The 17502-nt window shown below is 37.5% G+C and overlaps 2 protein-coding genes across 12 annotated transcripts in view; one reads left to right on the top strand and one right to left on the bottom strand.

Annotated features, from left to right (window-relative positions):
* The window catches only part of cntrl (centriolin), a 56408-nt gene extending 45113 nt beyond the window's left edge, over window positions 1–11295 (top strand). For 4 of the 10 annotated variants that reach the window (XM_051893723.1, XM_051893724.1, XM_051893721.1 and 1 more), the window contains 11 exons: window positions 955–1070; window positions 1158–1366; window positions 2228–2385; window positions 2484–2545; window positions 4468–4656; window positions 5711–5909; window positions 6001–6164; window positions 6860–6988; window positions 7192–7395; window positions 10048–10110; window positions 10453–11295. In XM_051893723.1, the coding sequence (XP_051749683.1) occupies window positions 955–1070; window positions 1158–1366; window positions 2228–2385; window positions 2484–2545; window positions 4468–4656; window positions 5711–5909; window positions 6001–6164; window positions 6860–6988; window positions 7192–7395; window positions 10048–10110; window positions 10453–10674 (1715 nt within the window). In that variant the 3' untranslated portion in view covers window positions 10675–11295. The other 6 variants (XR_007930230.1, XM_051893722.1, XM_051893726.1 and 3 more) reach the window with 6 other exon arrangements.
* A 90-nt stretch (window positions 11296–11385) lies between these two features.
* On the bottom strand, window positions 11386–16797 carry rab14 (RAB14, member RAS oncogene family). Of its 2 annotated transcripts, XM_051893838.1 has the most exons (8): window positions 16648–16797; window positions 15905–15963; window positions 15693–15746; window positions 14298–14475; window positions 14109–14175; window positions 13860–13947; window positions 13372–13402; window positions 11386–13261 (listed from the first exon to the last, which is right to left on the bottom strand). In XM_051893838.1, the coding sequence occupies exons 2-8, from the start codon at window positions 15954–15956 to the stop codon at window positions 13084–13086; spliced, it is 648 nt and encodes a 215-aa protein (XP_051749798.1). In that variant the 5' UTR covers window positions 15957–15963; window positions 16648–16797; the 3' UTR covers window positions 11386–13083. The 2 variants fall into 2 exon arrangements, with proteins under 2 accessions (XP_051749798.1, XP_051749799.1); XM_051893839.1 differs by lacking the exons at window positions 15693–15746; window positions 15905–15963 and having other exon boundaries at window positions 16648–16791.
* Window positions 16798–17502: the final 705 nt, after the last annotated feature.

Raw genomic sequence — 17502 nt, 5'->3', positions numbered from 1 at the left:
TCCTATAGTGCTGGTTTAGACCCTATTCTGAAGTAGGAGCTAATAGTTCCCCCAAAAGGAGTTCCTAGAACTAAAATCATTCCTAGTTCCTGTGGTGCGAACACAGCAAAATGCTGGTACTTTAGCCAATAGTTCTAGGAACTATGAAAAGGTTACTCCGGTGTGAAAGCCCCTAATGGTGTGAGTGTTAGATGAGGAAATGGCGTATTTTGTAAACTTGTTTCTGGTCAGTTGACCGAACAGTTACTTTCCTTTGAGAGCCAATCCTGTGCTGCCATTAAAATTTGAATTAGTCAAAATCTCACTGCACCTTCAAAAAGTCCAAAATGAGGTGTGTAGACTGAAAAGATTCAAATAGTCAAAGATGCAAAAGGAAGCCTGCACACTCTAATAATGAAAAAAAGATGCTAAAAGCCAGATGCTAAAATGCTTTACTGAAAAATGGCAAACATTTCAAACTTTATTGGTCACGTGATCAATAAAATGTGACATTTTGATAATTTTGGTCTGGTTTTCTGTGATGTATTCTATATTTTTGTAGCAAGCCAGTAAGTAATATACCAGAGATGAGGTTATCCTAATATATACATATATGTGTCTGTATAGGAAAAAAATAAAAACTACTTCTTGTGGTACAGAAATGGACAAATTACAAAAATAAGTCTGAATGAGTGGAAAAAAACTGAATAATATCCGTTTGGGAAATAATATGGTTCACCCAATTAATTTTGGGTGGCACAGTGGTGCTCTGGTTTCCTCCACAGTCGAAAGACATGCAGGTTAGGTAAATTGGACAGTCAAAATTGCCTGTGTGTGATTATGTGTGTGTGAGAGAGCCCTGTGATGGACTGGCCATCTGTCCAGGGTGCTTTTGGATAGGCTCGAGACCTATGAAAGCCGTAAAAGGAATAGAGAGAGAGAGAAAAAAATAATTTTGAGAATTTGTGTGTTTAGAGCTAAGGCATGTGTTGGAAATGGTCCAGTTGGAGACTGGGGAATTAGAGGGAGTGAAGCTGCAACATAACCAGAAACTGGACCAGCTAGAGAAGAGCCAGGAAACTCTTCTACAGGTCAGTCCTAAACATTATTTCGTCTTCGCCTGTACTGTCTGTTCTGATGTTTGATGTGAAGTTAATATGAAAGTTTCCACTACTCAGGTGCACATGGAACTGCAGCATGTGCAGCAAGAGCTGCAGGAGCAGCGTGGGGAGGCTGAGAGACAGATGAACCTGCTAGAGAAAGAGAGAGCAGAGCTGCACACCCTCCAACAGAAGAGCCTTGACCTGCAACAGCAAACGGACAAAGAGAGGAGCAGCTTGCAGGAACAGTGCAGAAACCTGGAGGCCAGACGCACACATGCTCAGAGGTAACATATGGAAAATTAAAAAAAAAAATTCTCACATTTCTTTGGCATTGTGTGTACATTCTTCAGAGACTTCCGAGTCATATTGGAAATACTGCTGTGTCAATATCTGATGAATCTACCACTTTGTTGTTAGTTGTTACTGTCATCATGACAATTTAATATGATTCCAGAGTTATCTCTTAACTGTCCTGCACAGTTCAGCTCCATCCCTAGTTAAACACACCTGAACCAGCTAATCAAGGTGTTCAGGACTACTAGGGTGCTTCTCAAATGGAAGGCTGCATACTACTGTATTGAGGCTGTATCCTTCCTAGTCCAGTCCTTTGGTGGCTTGTAGGGTAGAGTCCTCTTCAACATTAAATGCTAGAATGAGGTCTAGTAAGTGCGCGTAGCTACTACGTCACACAAATGCTTCTGCCCCTATAGTCAGGACACAAAAATACTATTAATTTTGGTATACTTTGTATCAAAAATCTTTATAATAATTGGCTTTCTATTAATGCTGTACATTGAATGACAACCTTCTGTGGTCTCCCAGTGGCTTACATTATTGCCAGTTTAGTGTTAAGTGATTAATTTACACCAAAACAAAAGATAACATGTATGCCTTCATCTCCGAAAACATTATTTTTGTCTTACATTTTATAATGAACTTAACACAGTTATTGAACTGAACTAAATCAATACTGAACTGACTTCAACTGAATGACACTATTGTCGTTTTTAGAGCTGCTTTACAGCAGAATTAAATTCTGTTTGCTTTATTAATCATTAATTTCCTGTTTATCACTGTAAAGCTTCTTTGTATATCTGTATTGTATAAAGCACTACATAAATAAAGGTGACTTGACTTGGTTTCAGGTGTTTGGAAGCAGCAGAGATGAAGGCAAGGGCAGCAGAAACAGAGCTGCTCAGACTACAGACTGAGCTAGACAAACTACAACAGGACCAGAAATGCACGCATGATCTGCGTCAGAAGATCAGCAGAGACACGGCAGCAGCGCAGCAGCAGCATGAGGGTATCCGCTAAACAGCCTTACTTTAACATCAGCTCTTATGTGTTTATTTTCATGCACTGTAAAAACAAACACTCTGAAATGCTTGTTTTTTCCCACAGAGTTGAGCAGACTGAAGAAACAGCTGGTGGAATCTCAAACTCAGTTAGATGAGATCAGAGAGGTGAGATACAGCAAAACACTGCATATCTAGCGTTTTTCTTTTAGCCAATGCAACTGAAACCGAAAATAAAGTTTATTTAATAATCAACAAATAAAACTTGTATATAAAAATTTCAAATGCACAATTTGTTTTATCAACTTTTTAATATGATTGTTTCTACGTTTCTGTTTTATTGATGTTTTTCCACAGTTGAAACACTTATTGAGCCTTTACATGAAACATTTCAGTTAGTACTGTTTATTTCAATATACCTTCTGATGTTCAATCATGTTTATTTTGTGCTAACTAGTAGTAAAAGGGGAAGAGATCTGATCTGCTAACAGAATTTGAAAGCTGAGACTTTGTTTCATATCAAAAGTAACAAAAGTATTGTCAACCCAGCCCTAGCTTCCACACAGCTAACATGTTTACCTGTTGTAGCTTATGCACATTTTTGCACTAAATACAACCCCTGGCAAAAAATTATGGAATCAACACACTTGGAGGAAATTCACTCAGAATTTTTACGTTATAGCAAACACATAAATCACTGATATGGCACAAAACAGTTTTGTTCAATAGCTTAACATTATGGCTTCATGAAATGTACCTCAAAAAAATTCACTGACATTTCTTTTATTAACGGCATGTCTTTTTCCAGGTCAAGTAGAGGAAAAAAGTTTGGAATCACTCAGTGTTTAGGAAAAAATTATGGAATCATCTTTTACTTTCCATTGCTACAATAAATACCAGGACAAGTCTAAAAATGCTAATTAGTCATCAGTTAAAAGTGCTTACACACTTAACGAGCTGTTGGACTTGGGTAATTGAAAGGAAACATGGCTCCAACGAAAGAGTTATCAGTTGAAAGGTGAAACAGTGGAAAGGATTATAAAACTCATTCAATAAGGAATTTCAACATGGAGTGTGGCCAAAGAAGTTGGTTGCTCCCAGTCAGCTGTGTCTAAAATTTGGTGCAAGTATAAACTGAATGGGAAGGTTATAAAAGGAAAACATACAGGCAGACCAAGGAAGACGTCAAAGCGTCAGGATAGAAAACTCAAAGCAATATGCCCTTAAAACAGAAAATTCACAACAAAACAAATGAAAAACAAATGGGCAGAAACAGGAGTCATTGTTTGTGACAGAACTATAAGAAAGCGGCTGAATGAAATGGGATTTAAATATAAAAAAGCCAAATGAAAACCAGCACTAACACCAAAACAGAAGAAAATAAGCTTACAACGGGCTGAGGAGAAGCAATCAATGAGTGTCGATGATTGGATGAAAGTGATATTCGGTGATGAATCACGAATCTGCATTGGCCAAGGAGATGACGCTGGAACTTTTGTCTCGTGCTGTTCTAACGAAACATAAAGATCACTGCCTGAAGAAAACAATCAAATTTTCCAACTCATTTATGATATGGGGTTGCATGTCAGGTAAAGGACCAGGGGAGATGGCAATCATTACCTCAACAGTCAATGCACAGGTGTATATTGAAATTTTGGACACTTTTCTCATCCCATCCATAGAAAATAGGTTTGGTGATGATGAAGTCATTTTTCAGGATGACAATGCATCTTGCCTCAGAGCAAAGAGTTGATCTTGATCTGTAAAAAGACATTCCATTAATAAAAAAAAAAAGTGATTTTGTTGAAGGCATGTTTAACGAAGCCAGAAAGTTAAGCTATTGAACAAAACCTTTTTTGTGTCACATCTTTTATTTGTTTGTTTGCTATAAAGTAAAAAAGCTTGATGAACATCATTTAAGTGTGGTGATTCCATAATTTTTGCCAGGGGTTGTAGATACTGACACACACAGCATCAGAAAAGTGCTAATTAAACATCGCATCATTTCGGTTAATGATTTCGGCACTCCAAACGGAAATTTCTGTGCATCTCTACATAGCATGAAAAGTGTTTCTCTTGATCATGTGTAGGAGGTGAAAGCAGCGAGAAGGCAGCGGGAAGAGCTTGTGAAGCAACAAAAGGAGCAAAAGGCTGAACTGCAGGAGAAAGAAGAGAAGACCAGGAGGAGACAACAGAAGCTGGACCGACTAGGGCAGCAGCTGGAGGAGCTCAAGGCAGAAGTAGCTGTGAAACAGACACAGCTTGAAGAATATGAAAAGGTAAAGTGACACAATATCTTTTCATACATCATTATTTCATACACTTCACCTTTAAAACTAGATGATCAACTATGTTAGAGGGACAGTTCACCCAAAAATGAAAATTTCTATTACTTATCCTCCATTGAAAGTCCATTATGGATTTCTTTTACAATCTCAGTTTTCAGTTGTAAAGTACAGTACTTTATTGACATGACTGTGTTTACATACAATATTGCCAACGCACTATATGCAAAACAAGCAATGACAAGAACAAGAAATATCTATAAGTACTGAATAAAAATAAGATTTTAAAAATCATTATACTGTACATACTGTAATATATGTATAATGATGGTTTTTGATTATATTGATCAAGGTTTCTTTGGCTTCTGAGGGTGTGCAGCTGTAAAATGGATTTTGCTGCAATTGATGAGTAACTGTCTTCCCTTATTAACATTTTCATTTTATCAGTTTCTAAATAGCTGTAAAACATTTGCATGAGGTTAGAGTTTGTCAAAGACAAACTATTTCTCTCTCACCTCTTTTTGATCTTTTTTTGAGTTTTAGCGTAATGGACTTTTAATAGAGGGACACAAATCTTTCAGTTTTCTTTGAAAAGAAGTTTATTTGTGTTAAGAAGTTAAGAACAAAATTCTTAAGTTGTAGGAAAAAGGTCATTTGTCTGTTGTTAATAGTTAAGATGTATTATGCTCTGCTTACACAGAAGTCACTTTCAAACCAAACAGCTTCTGTTGGTTTAAAGCTGCGAATTTGTGTGACCAACTGAACCTATTGCACAATTTGTGATGGAAATTCTTTTGCCCTCACACTTAATTCCCAATCGTGTGGATTCCCATTAAAATGACTGGATTTTGCTAACGACAATTCACTGACACTGAGCAATGGTAACTCTGACCACACCTTAAGGGTTTGACATGAGGGTGAGTAAATGATGACTGAAATGTCATTTTTGGGTGAACTAACGTTTAAAATCCTTTTTTGATGTCGTTGTCCTGAGTTTGAGTCATTTTCTGGGAGTAACGAGGTCTTCATATTTGTGTCCTGTGGGTAGATGATGAGGGTACAGCAGCAACAGAGCATTGATCTGGAGCAGCAGCACAGGCTGAAGCAGCAGAAGCTGCAGGCAGTAGACAGAGCTCTGGCCCTGAGGCTGGACCGGATGGAGCAGGTCGCAGCCGCAGCAGCAGAAATGGACCTGCAGAGGGAGCACAAACAGTGCACTGCACTACAAGAGCAGGTGGATAAACTAGGTGAGCTGCATTACCATGTGTTCCCTTACATTTAGCCTGGTGAGTGCAGAACGTCTTGACTTTGAGTACTGAAGTGTGAGTGTGTGTTCAGAGCAGAAGGTGTGTGAGCGGGACATCAGACTCCAGCATGCTGTTGAGGAGACCCATCGCCTGCAAGAGGCTTTGCTCTCTGACAGGGCAAGCGCTGAGGGACGTCAGGAGGCCCAGAGTAACCACAGCCACACAAACAGGCAAAAACTGCAGGGAGTAGAAAAGGTGATTGGCAGATGGGCCCATTAGTAGTACACTGGCAATTTAATGGACACTGCAATTTAATGGAGCTGTTGCCTAGGTGCTATAGAAAAATATTAAAGCGAAAGTTCATCCAAAAATTATTAAATTATTTCTGTCCCCAATGTTGTTCTAAACCTGTATGACTTACTTTCTTCTGTGCAACATAAAAGAAGAAATGTTAAAGAATGTCTTAAATGAAATGTAAATTTAATTTATATTTAATTTTAGTACTCCATGAATGTATTTTATTTCAGTTTTTTAAGGTTAAGTTTTTCATCTAATATTTGTTTTATTTTATTTCAGCTTTATTTCAGGTAATTTTTCAAATAATTTTTCATAAGTTTTAGTTAATAACAACATTATAAAGTTTATTCAGCTGATATTTGGCTGAATTTTGAGATTATCATGTTCAACATTGGCCCACAAGTAGTAGTAAAATATTTGAAAGCCTTAGGAGAAATGAGACTGCCATATTTCATAAAGCAGTAATTCAGTATTATTAGACTGTAAGTATGAATCGTATGAAGTATGATACGGTTGTGAATGGGTATATTGTGCTGGCTTATTTTTTTTAACATTCCTTTATTTTACGAAGTCTTTGGTCAGCTGTTAGTTTATTCTATCCATGGAACACAGAGGGAGTTTATAGCCGACAGACTAACTTGAGCTTGTTTCAGGAGCGTGTACGGCTCCAAAGGGACCTGCTGACTGTGGAAAAAGCTGCTAAAGAAAACCATAAACAAGCCAGAACGCTGCAGGAACAGCTCAGCACCATTTCCCAAGAGCTGCTCTGCCTCAAAGACACGGTACAAACAGAAAATAGCATTGTAACACACCACATCTGTTTGCTGTAATAGATCTGTTGCAGATAAACATATTAAATGTACTTGTTCTACTTGTTTAGGCTGTAATTAATTCTGAAGCACATGTGATGTTACTGTATATGTATATATCTGTATATATCTGTGAGTTGTGAGAAAGATGAATGACCGTCATGTGCCTCTCTCAGCTGCAGAGCCAAGAGGAAGGAAATACTCGCCTATGCCAGATTAAGGACAGTTTGCACTCTGTGAGGTCACAGATGAAAGCAGAGCTTGACAGTGGGGTGAGGGAGCTGGAGTCGCCCTCTAGTGTCTCTTCAGACACAGACAGCTTGAAAGAGAACCATCCTAGTGTTATGTTCTCCTTGGGGAATCCAGCATACAACACTAAGGTGAGCCTTTTCACAAGTGTGTTAGTATGGGAGATGTGCACAGATTGTGCACAAATTACTCTAAAGCAGTGGTTCTCAATCAGGAGGCCAGGACCCACAAGAGGGCCTCAGCACATATCTAGGGGTCCTCATGATGAATTAAATGATTTAAAATAATGAAAAAAATATAATTCATAATTTACTCACCCTCATTTCAAACCTGTATACAGGTGCTGGTCATATAATTAGAATATCATCAAAAAGTTAATTTTTTTATTATAAATTATTTTTAAAAATGAAACTTTCATATATTCTAGATTCCCTACATGTAAAGTAAAACATTTCAAAAGTTTTTTTTTTAATTTTGATGATTAGAGCGTACAGCTCATGAAAGTCCAAAATCCAGTATTTCAAAATATTAGAATATTTCCTAAGATCAATCAAAAAATGGATTTGCAAAACAGAAAAGTTCAAGTTCTTTAAAGTATGTTCTTTTGTGCACTCAATACTTGATCGGCAGGACATATTACAGCAAATGACTTGCTCCTAGCACAAATTACAGCATCAGTGAAGTGTGGCATGGAAGTGATCAGCCTGTGGCACTGCTGAGGCACTATTGAGCCTTCAGATCATCTGTATATTGTTGGATCGACTGTTTCTCATCTTTCTCTTGAAAATATCCCATAGATTCAGGTCAGGCATATTGGCTGGCCAATAAAGCACAGTAATATCATGCTCAGCAAACCACTTGGAAGTGGTTTTTGCACTGTGGGCAGGTGCTAAAGTCCTGCTGGAAAAGGAAATCAGCATCTCCATAAAGCTTGTCAGCAGATGTAAGCATAAAGTGCTCCAAAATCTCCTGGAAGATGGCTGCATTGACTCTGCACTTGATAAAACACAATGGACCAACACCAGCAGACGTCACGGCCCCCCCAAATCATTATTGACTTCAGAAACTTCACACTAGACTTCAAGCAGCTTGGATTCTGTGCCTCTCCAGTCTTCCTTCATACTCTGGGACCATGATTTCAACATGAAATGCAAAATTTACTTTTATCTGAAAAGAGGACTTTCGACCACTGTTCACTGTCCAGTTCTTTTTCTCCTTAGCCCAGGTAAGATGCTTCTGACGTTGTCTCTGGTTCAGAAGTGGCTTGGTAGTCCTTTTCCTGAAGATGTCTGAGTGTGGTGACTCTTGATGCGCTGACTCCGGCTTCATTCTACTCATTGTGAAGCTCTCCCAAGTGTTTGAATTGGCTTTACTTGACAGTATTCTCAAGCTTGCGGTCATCCCTGTTGCTTGTGCACCTTTGCCTACCCAATTTCTTCCTTCCAGTCAACTTTGCATTTAATATGCTTTGATATACACTCTGTAAACAGCCACCCCATTCAGTAATGACCTTCTGTGACTTACTCTCTTTGTGGAGGGTGTCAATGATTGTCTCCTGGACCATTGCCAAGTCAGCAGTCTTCCCCATTAGTGTGGTTTCAAAGAACAAAAGATACCTGGAATTTATACTGTAGGGATGGTCATTTAATGAAACTCAAATGTAAATATTCTAATATTTTGAGATACTGGATTTTGGACTTTCATGAGCTGTATGCTCTAATCAACAAATTTAAAAAAAAAAAACTTTTGAAATGTTTTACTTTACATGTAGGGAATCTAGAATATATGAAAGTTTCATTTTTTAAAATAATTTACAATAAAAAAATGAACTTTTTCACGATATTCTAATTATATGACCAGCACCTGTACTTTTCTTTCTTCTGCTGAACATAAAAGTAGATATTTTGAAGAATGTTGGCAACCAAACAGTTTTGGTTCCCGTTGACTTCTATTATATGTACGAAAAATACAATCGAAGTCAATAGGATCCGGAAATGTTTGGTTAAGAACATTCTTCAAAATATCTTCTATGTTCCACAAAAGAGTAAGTGATGAAAGATTTTTTTATTTTTTGGCAGTCCATCACTTTAATTCCTGAACCAGGGTTCCTGCTGTCTTGGTAAATCTGGATATACTGTACGAGGAAGCCTAATTTTAAAAGTGTGACTTCTAGACCTGGAAAAGTCTGGTAAATTAATAAAATCTTAAAACACAGTGGGCATTTTTATAATTAACATGCAATTTACTAGTTATTATACATTTTTTACTAGTTGAGCTTTAAAATATTTTATCGGGTACAATTAATATATAAAATATATATTTTTAAAATCCTTATCCTTTAATCCCTATCCAGTAAATCACAAACAACTGTCATGTAAATTGGTTAAAATGCATTGCAGCAGAATCATCAAAATTACTCAAATTTTTATTTTTAATTTACAGAAACAAGGATTTAGTTTAAAATAAGTTTTGAAAACAAAATTAGAGGGCCTATGAATATTAGGGGACATTAAGGGGTCAAGAAGGTTGACAACCACTACTCTAAAGTAACATTTACTCAGCATTTTATCTCTGAAAAGTCTGATTATTCTATCCATAGAACACAGAGGGAACTCCAAAGCACCAAAAAGTAGCTTGTATGACTTGTGGGCCATTTTCTTCAGCTCTTAGATCTCTTTTCTGCTTCTGCAGTTTCAAACCTGGCACATTTGCAAACTGTGTTTTGTTAACCAGGAGTTGAGATGCAGTCAACAGGGCTAATGTTGATCATTTGCTACAAACAGGATGAACAGTGGCGAGGGGAAGCACTGAGGGAAAGACTAAAGCAGCAGGAGGACCATCTGAAGGTACAGTGAAGTTAATCAGGATCTCAATATCTTGATCATTTGAGAAGACAGGGGTGTCCAATCCTGATCTTGGAGGGCCACTTTCCTGTAGAATTTAGCTCCAACCCTAATTAAGCACACCTGAACCAGCCTATCAAGGTCTCCAGGATTACTAGGAATATCTAAGCAAGTGTGTTGGGGCAGGTTGGAGTTAAACTCTGCACAACGTTGTCCGTCCAGGAGCAGAATTAGACACCCATGTGATAAGGTAACAAACTTTATATTATTAGACATTGATTTAGATTTTGTCTGAGAAGATTTGAAATCTCAAGACTGATTTGAGTGTCTGTCCATGGGTTTCAGGTTCAACTGCGCAGTCGCATGTTTTCCCAGCAAGAGGCTCTGAGTCAGCGCAGACTGCAGACTGAAGGCAGCATTCAGGGTCTGCGCAGACATGTTGACAAACTGGACCAGCTCCTCGGCAACTCTTCCAAAGACTCCTCTTATTTAAGTGACCTGGAAGCCAAACATGCCAATGTAAGGGACCTGAAACATTGGTCCACTGGCACTTCTGTATTGACATAAGCAAATATTTGCATATACTAAACCATGCAGCATTTATAAAGAAGGAGCTATCTTCCATTATCAGATTATGAAAGCAGGTGGTTACAGATGAGTTCAGATGAGCTGTTCGATTAAACCCTCATCTACAAGAAAAGGGTACACAGAGACCATTGAGCCAAATCCACAAGATGACTTCCTGCTTTGGTTAGGGCAGAGGCTGGATGTTTCAACCTTCTGTACAAAAAAAAAAAAATGGTTTGCATCAGCACTTTCCATATACAAACAAGGACAATGAAACTTGAGGTAAAAATAAGATGGTGAAAGTTCGTTCTCTACCTCTGATTTGTTATGGCTTTATGAAATTATTTTTAACAAGACTGTTACGTGCCTTTTGCTCATGTTAAAGTAGGCAATGTCTTGTTAATGTTTACAGTTGAAACAGATGCAGGAAGGAAGGTTTCATGTTTCATCATGTACAAAAACAGGTTGTGCTCTGGAATGAATTAGTTCGTTTTTACATGACTTTTGTCAAAAATGATCTTGTATTCAAAACCAAGATATGCAGAGTATTTATTACAGCACTTCTCTTTATATACAGTTTGTCTCAAATGAAATACAATTTAAAGCGAGTGAGCAATAATAGCCTTGTTTCTTGTCCAGTTTCTTATGTTCCAAGATGTATGTCATTATTGCTCATATACAGTGCGATCAATCGTGTATGTGGACAAAAACTCAGTCTACAGTATCGTCTTTATTAACATAATTACAAATAAAAGTCACTTACAGTCAGAAGACATACTTGAGTTCAAGAGCAGAAGATTAATTTTTGCAGATGTCATTAAGATGTGAAAAAGCAAGACAGTAAAAAGAAATTAAAAATGGATTTTCAGTTTACAAAACATCTAAAATCTACTGTAATACACAATTCTTTTTTTTTTTTTTTTATAGAAAATCATATTTGGAGTGCTTGTTTCTGCCATTTTTATCTGTCCACTGCAAATGTGCATCTATGGAAAAAGAAAATAGCTAGTCACATCAGCCCATTTTAAGTTGTTTTTTCAAGCTGCTGTACAAATCAGCTCTGGGCCAAATTTCCCACAATGATATTTCCCATGCTGTGGTGGCCTGTTTGTTATATATTCATAAATTGTAGGGTGTTAATAACTCCCTTTGGATTGGGGGGGAAACCATGATGCCTGTAAAAGCAGTACTATCGTGCATCATGCTTAAGAAACTTTTAAGAAACTCAGCTCGGCGCAAAAGATGATCAGTGTTTGGAAATCAATTTAATGGAATGTTTTGAAAAGGCAAAATCTCTATTACAAGTGAATCGCTGGAATTCTTTCGATAAAAGCTACAAGAGGATTATGAATAAAATGGGCAGCACATCAGAGTGAACAAAAGCAAATCATAAGGCAACTGAAATTATCAATGTAAAAACAGTATGAATATCTTGATATGATGACGATTTGCAGGGCCTGAAGATTTGGTACGTTTCTCCTGCTGGTCTGTTTCTTCAGCTACTGTGATGTCGAAATATTTCAGACGCTCAAAAACAGACCAAAAGGGGATCTGAAACCTCTCAGACTTAATATCTTTACACAAAACCAGCCCCAGGCCCTCGGAAAAACCAAATCAAAACTGCAAAGTGCGGAAAACATTCTTCAGGACATAAAATATGTCCCATCCTCTTCAATATATTACTATAACAGTTACTAAGTTAAAATAACTGCGTCTGAAACGACCAAAGATGATTTTTTTTTTTTTTTTTTAACAATGGACCTTCCATTGAGATTCTTCTCAAAACAATACTAATCTTGTATAGTACATGTATATTATTTCCTGAATAGGTACAAACAGGGATAAATATTTGGTGATTGGATGTGAACTGCAAAAACTCTAATTTAAAACAGAATACAATATTTCAGTTTTAGATTTTAAACAAAATGTTACATACAATGTTGATGCATGTCCTCCTAATCACTTCAACACGAATAATGTTTGCCAATATTTCCGTTTCATTTACATTACTCTAGTATTCAGACAGCTCCTGTACATGAGATGTTTAGTTTATAGTTATGCACATCACGTCTGTAAAGGATAAACCCGGCATTTCTTCAGTTTATCGACAATCATCTTCTCTCTTCAGGATTAGTGTTCAGCGGAGGAGCTGTCCTCCCATGAGTGCTTAATGGGAGCACTGGGATGTGTGCGTATGAGAAACAAGCAAAACAAGTGAGGGAAGACAGAAGGGGAGGTGGGAAAGAAGAGAGCATGAATTATGTTACACCTCCATCACGCAGAGCCATCTGGCCCCAGTCTCCATGAGCAATCATACTGGAAGGGGAGAGACATTTAGATACAGAGGGAGGCAGAGGTGAGATCTGGGGGGGGGAAATAGAGAAAGAGAGAGTGAAGTCTCCATGGTCATTAACAGCTGCACCCCTCCTTCTGAGGTTGTGCGTCGCTGCTGAGCCGCCCACCCTGGGGGGCGGTAGGCTTATGCTGGACCCCTGATTCAGCCGCGTTCAGGTCCAGGCTGCCGTCTTGAATGTTCTGGTAGATCTTCTTTGCGGCCTCAAGGAAAGCATCCTCCACATTCTCACCTCTGTTGGACAGACATATGCAGAGATGCTAAAGACAACTGAAATATCACACTGGGCATTTTACAAATTACATGCGTATGCTCTGATGGCAGATGTTCTAAAGGACACTTACGTTTTTGCGCTTGCCTCAAGGAATAACAAACCTGTTTGAAAAGATTGTAGATGTGAAAGTGAGTGTAGGGTATCTGGCAATGTATTAGCCTTGCAGTCAATTCAACAGTGAACCACTTTATCATTCTTATTAATTCAGTTAACAACAAAAATACATGGACTGAATCAGTGGTTTTCAACCATTCTGACTCAAGCCCATCAAGCTCATATATTTCACTATAGATATTTCCAGTATTTTGGCTGTAATTATGACAAAACTGCTTGTTTTAAAACTTTTTATTGATATAAAATGAACAAGGTTCATTTAATATATTAAATTTACCACTAGTCGTTCTGTTATTCCAGACATTTTGTTCTATATTCAATAACTCTATGTTCAATAAAAACATTAGTTATTGAGGGAAACTAAAAAGAAATATGATTTTGGATGATTTATATTATTTAAAGATGTTAATAATCATTTATTAATTTAAATTACAACCCCATTACCGTTTTCTTCAGCAAACTGTTTGGCCTCTTCATATGTGACATCACGCTGGGCTTCTAGGTCTGCTTTGTTACCAATTAGAATGATCACCTGAGGAAAGATTCACATTGTCTTACATAGGCTCGAATTTAATCTTCGTGCAAACCACATCTGCTCTTAAAATATGTATGAAGCCCCAACACCATTTACTTGAGTAGAAATTTAAAAGTATCATGTGTACTAAGTTTACTGTTAAAACTGAATGAACTTACAGTATTGGGGTTGGTGAGATTCCTGGCATCAGTCAGCCAGCTGCTGAGGTGGTTGTATGTGCTTCGCCTGCAAAAAAACAACAAGAATCACATATGTTCCTTGTGGCTTATATAATAGCAAGTGCATTTTTTTAAAAAATAGCATTGAACATGTAACCTCAATGTGATCAGAGCAGAATACTGGTCTACCTGGTGATGTCATACACCATGAGGGCCCCGGCGGCTCCTCTGTAGTAGCTGCGTGTGACAGCACGGAATCTCTCCTGCCCTGCCGTGTCCCAAATCTGAAGCTTCACCTTCTGCCCGCTCACTTCAATTATTCGTGTGCCAAACTCAACACCAATTGTATGAGGACAGTCAGCCATAACTAAAAAGATACAAAGTAGAAGTTATTCAAGTAAAAGATTTTTTTTGAAGCCTTTGTTTAAAATATTGACAAAAGCTTTGTAATCAGTAATCGACATCAAAAGGATAACATATGGTCAAAAATATATATATTTTTTAATACACAGATACTGAAATAGTCTTTCAATACTCTTTTTCTGCCATATCTATACACCGATACCAGCTGTGATTTTCTCTGTCTCTCTTCTCTCTGTTGCGCTGCGTGTTTCAGAGCGTGGCACTGTGTTCTTACACACAAGTAGCTCATAATCTGGTGTTTTCAGCATCTCAGAGCAGCTCGTTCACAGTAAATGCTGCAAACTCCAGCTTTGCATGTGCTCTTTGCTTGATTTTAACATGCATTTGGGAATGCAACATGCAGTTAAGCTTTTTCACATTCACGTAATCTCCATTTTTGTGGACAGATGACTGCAGCATTTTAAAGACATTTGAAATTGGAAGTGTTAGTAAACCTGTTGTCACAAAAACTTGAAGGTGCAATGTGTAAATTTTAGGAGGATCTTTTGAAATGCAATATAATATACATAACTATGTTTTCATTGGTGTATAAAGACCTTACATAATGAACCGTTATGTTTTTATTACCTCACATTGAGCCATCTCTATCTACATACACCGCGGGTACCCTTAAATGTTAAGTCGCCATTTTGCACTGGCATGATTCTACAGTAGCCCTAAACAGACAAACTGCTCTACAGAGCATATTTGCTTGACTGGCTACTCTCAGCTGTCTCAGACGACAACATTTTTGTCTTGTGTTGGCCACCGTAGCTTCTCTATATTGCAATTTGCAACCTCACCACTAGATGCCGCTAAAATGTACATACTGCACCTTTAAAGGGGCTTCCCTACAGTTCTCCACCAAAATAAAAGATTTGAGGGTTTAACTCTTGCAAGTGAAGATATTAAGATATTAAGTTTTTCCTTTGCGTACAGACGATGTTATCAAAATGATCCCCATCCACATGGATCCGTGTAAACGACTAAAAACGCTGTATTATGCATACCAGGCCTGTAGTTGGCGATGTCACTTTGTAAAGTAATACTCGTGCATACTGTATCGAAGTTAGAAATTCCAGTATCAAGACAAAAACGTACATATAGATTAGCCTGTGCCTCAATAAGGTACTGTTAAGGATTCCTTATTTTAGTGTAATTCCTACCACCTTTGGCACTTACATTTCTTTTCTGTGAACTGGTGGAGTAAACATGACTTTCCAACCCCCATGTCACCTATAAAGATATCAAACAAATCACACACATATTTGAGCCAAACCAGATGTCCAAAAATCCATTAAATATTATGCAACATCTATATAACACACATATACATTCATTCATATTATATATATATATATATATATATAAAGAGAGAGAGTCTGCTCACTTACCAATAATGATATATTTGAAAATATAGGAATAGTTATATGGTGCAGTCGTCATTTTTGCTCTGGAAAGCACAAAAATGACACATTAACTAATAAACAGTCTAAACAAATCAAATATACAGCATTCATAGCAACAAAATGAAACCACACTGACAGCAATCAAGCAGCGCTCAGCTGACCGACTGTCCTACTATTGTCTAAAGACACATTTCCCTTTTCCTCCCTAAGATCACCTAACCTCGGTAGTGAGAGATCAGGACAAGACAAATTCAGGATAATAATGATGTATAGATGACAAGCAAACACGATAGTTATGTAAATTGAAATGTATAGAGGCACATTGTAACGTAACACTGAGCTAAAACAGCATAAACACTGCTGCAGCACTACAATCGGCCAGCGCCATGACTGACTAATCAGCTAATCACACACTTCTGTCATAGGTTTCACAGATATAAGCTAGACCACACCTAATTTAATCACTCCTAAGTAATGTTTTAACGCGTAGGGCAGCGGCCATTGCGTTTCCGTGTTGCATTTTAGACGATAAATGTGTTAATGTTAAGCATTAAAGGGCTAGTTAGCTTTAGCTGACCTCGCGCTGAACCAAACCCCAAGATGCTAAAGCTAACGGCTACTCCCCAAAATGAGGCACGTAAAGCGTTAAAAACAGTGTCAGTCGTTAGTATCAATCAATCCTGAAACGAAATATGGTGAAATTATTTTGTGATGTGCGTATCCTTTACCTAAAATATAAATTCAAGTGGTTTTTGGAGGTTTGGGTAGGTTGTCGGCGTGTGTGAGCCGTCCGGTCGCTTTCTTCCTCTAAAAGTGCTGCTGCGATGAAAACAGTGAGAGCAGCGACTTCTACTGGAGCAACAGCACACTGCACTACACTCACATCTACTGGAGATACAACACACACTGGAACAACAGTGCTTCCTCAAAAATGGATGAGAAAAATAATCGGGAAGAAAACATTTCAGGATAAAAGCAAAACAAAATTAGATCAAGTGGTATCAACTACTTTTTCTAAAGTGACACTGTCCAATAGCGAAATCAACATAAAGGGAAGATACTTTTTGTCAGAAAGCCAAAAAAAGGTGTTTTTTTTTTTTTTTTTTTTTTTTTTAAATGTCAGGTCGAGGCAAGTTGCCACAGGTGTTTTAATAAACGTGTTTAATGTTATAAATGTAATATAAATCTTTATAAACTTTTAATTCCAATATTTGATGGCCTGGGTAATAGTAATTATATTTTTGTATCACATTTTAGCTATGTTTCATGAAATGTAATTCGCTCCGGTCTCCCCTATGTTGTTATAAGAATGAAGCCCAGAATTATAAAAAAAAAAAAAAAAAACACGTATTCAGCACGCCATTTTAGTGCTTCATGGTCATTTGGGTAATGGCACCTTGCACGGCTTTATTACGACTGGTGCTGTCAAACCTCATAGAAACACATTAACAACTGAATCATTGCAAACATTTACTGTGTATTTTAAAAATATATATATTCTAACTATCTTATTTAATATTAAACCGCAAATTATATATATATTTTTTTTCCCCTGAAAGAAACGCGTCTTCGAACAGCCGTTT

This window comes from Ctenopharyngodon idella, chromosome 5 (genome assembly GCF_019924925.1).
Source record: "Ctenopharyngodon idella isolate HZGC_01 chromosome 5, HZGC01, whole genome shotgun sequence".
In the NCBI taxonomy this organism is placed as follows: Eukaryota; Metazoa; Chordata; class Actinopteri; order Cypriniformes; family Xenocyprididae; genus Ctenopharyngodon; species Ctenopharyngodon idella.
This window is presented reverse-complemented; position numbering and strand designations above follow the sequence as displayed.

Bases quoted from the DNA above. Each gene is read 5' to 3' on its own strand.
- rab14 (XM_051893838.1), bottom strand. From the start codon at position 15,956: ATGACGACTGCACCATATAACTATTCCTATATTTTCAAATATATCATT. The intron at 15,747-15,904 runs GTAAGTGAGCAG...ATATCTTTATAG, and splicing joins TTTCAAATATATCATTATTG to GTGACATGGGGGTTGGAAAG. The intron at 13,262-13,371 runs GTAAGTGTCCTT...TCTGTCCAACAG, and splicing joins CTTGAGGCAAGCGCAAAAAC to AGGTGAGAATGTGGAGGATG.